The sequence below is a fragment of the Sinocyclocheilus grahami genome, unplaced genomic scaffold (assembly GCF_001515645.1).
Source record: "Sinocyclocheilus grahami isolate Dianchi unplaced genomic scaffold, SAMN03320097.WGS_v1.1 scaffold10357.1, whole genome shotgun sequence".
Taxonomy (NCBI): Eukaryota; Metazoa; Chordata; class Actinopteri; order Cypriniformes; family Cyprinidae; genus Sinocyclocheilus; species Sinocyclocheilus grahami.
Window position 1 is genome coordinate 3,145 of NW_015513184.1, and position 2,038 is coordinate 5,182.

The 2,038-nt window shown below is 41.7% G+C and overlaps 1 protein-coding gene across 1 annotated transcript in view; it reads left to right on the plus strand.

Moving 5' to 3' along the window:
- LOC107578459 (histone-lysine N-methyltransferase 2D-like) overlaps positions 1–2,038 on the plus strand; it is a gene marked incomplete at its 5' end in the record, with an annotated part of 6,469 nt that overhangs the window by 3,006 nt on the left and 1,425 nt on the right. Inside the window, 3 exons of the mRNA XM_016264414.1 lie at positions 120–269; positions 540–1,351; positions 1,479–1,607. Coding sequence (XP_016119900.1) covers positions 120–269; positions 540–1,351; positions 1,479–1,607 — 1,091 coding nt within the window. The remainder of the gene's footprint in view (positions 1–119; positions 270–539; positions 1,352–1,478; positions 1,608–2,038) is intronic.

Sequence of the window (2,038 nt, forward strand, 5' to 3'; positions counted from 1 at the left end):
TGTAGTGTGTGGTATAGTGGGCTAGTTGGTGATACACAGCCCAAGTTTCTGTTCTCTGTGGACAGAGTGTTATTGACTGATATTAGATGTGGATATTGAGCCGATGTGTTTCATTTTAGGGACAGAGCTTGAGGTGGTTGAAACGGCAGAAGTAAAAGAAAGCATTACGGAGGAGGAACTACGGCCAGAAGGTGCTGAGGGCTCCACAGAGACTAAAGTGCGCAGTGAGGTCTCTACAGAGCAGCAGGCCCCTTTAGCTACAGTTTCAGGTAAATTTCAAAACCCACCACAGTAGCTTAGGTTTCTATGTGCAAACATTTATACCGGCCCTGCCATAAAAATTATTTTATTTTATTATATTAATTAATTAATTAATTTTTTACAATTAATGTTTTAAATACATTTTTCTTTGCAGGCTATACATTTCAAATAATATTTTTTAATAATTAGTGCAAATTGTATGTAACTACAGTATAACACCTGTTATAAAAATATTTATAACAATTTTGCTGTAAAATTTTGCCTGTTATCATTTGTAGACGTTGATGAAAAACAAAAAGAGGAGACAACTACCATTGAAGCAGTGGTTACAGAGGCCATTGTGGAAAAATCAGAGGATACTCAGGACCCTCCTGTGAAGGATAGCCCAGATAGTCCTGTACCGGACACTATAGAGGAAGCCCAATCTGATGTAGCTGAAACTAACATAGAAAGGCAGGAGTCGTTGCAAGGGCAAGACAATACTCCTCAGACAGAGATGGAGTCAATCTGCACAGAGGAGACTACAGAAACAAACCCTCCAACAAGCTCATGTTCTCAGTCTTCTCAAATCACACTCCCTGTTTTGGAAGAAGCAGAGCCAGTTGTTATGGACTTGGAGGAGGTGGGATCTAAGGCACGGCAAGAGGAGGCGATACACCGGACTCCTCCCCCTGCTCCTCAGACAGAAATGCCCCCTGCATCTGACACTGATGATATAATGGTCCAGTCTGAGGATGAAGAAGAGGAGGATGAGCAGGGTGTGGAGGAATCCTTAGAGGAGTCGCTCCTCAAAGATGAGAGTCCGGGAGAAGATGACCAGTCCAGGAAGGAGATGCAAGAGGATATGAAGCCAGAGCTGGTCCTCGATGAGTCGTCAAACATTAGCCACGGTGACGAGAGCAGCAGCGGTTTCCTCGGCTCGCCGGCTGAGGCAGACTCTCAGATGCTGTCCATGGAACTCAGCCTGATGCCAGCCGGCAGGACCCGTTCTGATTCGCTGCTAACCGAAACGGAGGACTCGTTGCCTTTTGATCCACTGAAGCCCGATGGAGATAAAGTGAAGCGCAGGGGTTCTCCAGGACGCTCACGGGTAAAGCAGGTGGATGTCAGACACCAGACTTTTTCCTCAGTGACGTTGAATTCTGATGGGTTTGGGTAACACACTAGTCCAAAAGTAGTAATTTTGATGCCGATACATTTATTTTCTGACCTTTCAGGGCAGAGGCAGTGGTTTCCCAGGGAAGCGGCGGCCACGTGGTGGTGGCGGCGGCAGCAGCAGTAGTGGTGGAAGAGGGCGTGGACGGTCACGTCTCAAAGCAATGGCCTCTTGCATTGATGCCTTTCTTGTAAGTTTTTCACTTCATCTGCCAGCCCTTCCTTTACTACTATTTTTAAAGCATATTTCTCTTTAGTGTAATCTATTGTTAATTATTGCTGTTAATTTGAATTGTATAACATTTTAGTTCCCCATATAAAATTGAGTCTTTTGTTGTAGTGTTACTGATTATAATATGTGAATTATTCTAAAAACATTAACACCAGTGTTGTTAACCAAATTTGTTAAAAATCAGTTCATTAATTGAAATAAAATATGAAATGAAAATAAAATATTAATAAATAGTAGATTTAAAAACTTGTACGAAAATGAAAAATGTTGCCTTGGCAACTGACTGAAATGAGTTTAGGTGCTAAAATACCAAAGAGACTAAAATTACTAAAACTGAAAGGAAAATAACTTGGCTAAAGAGAAATCTAAAAAAAACTAACAAAAAAACAA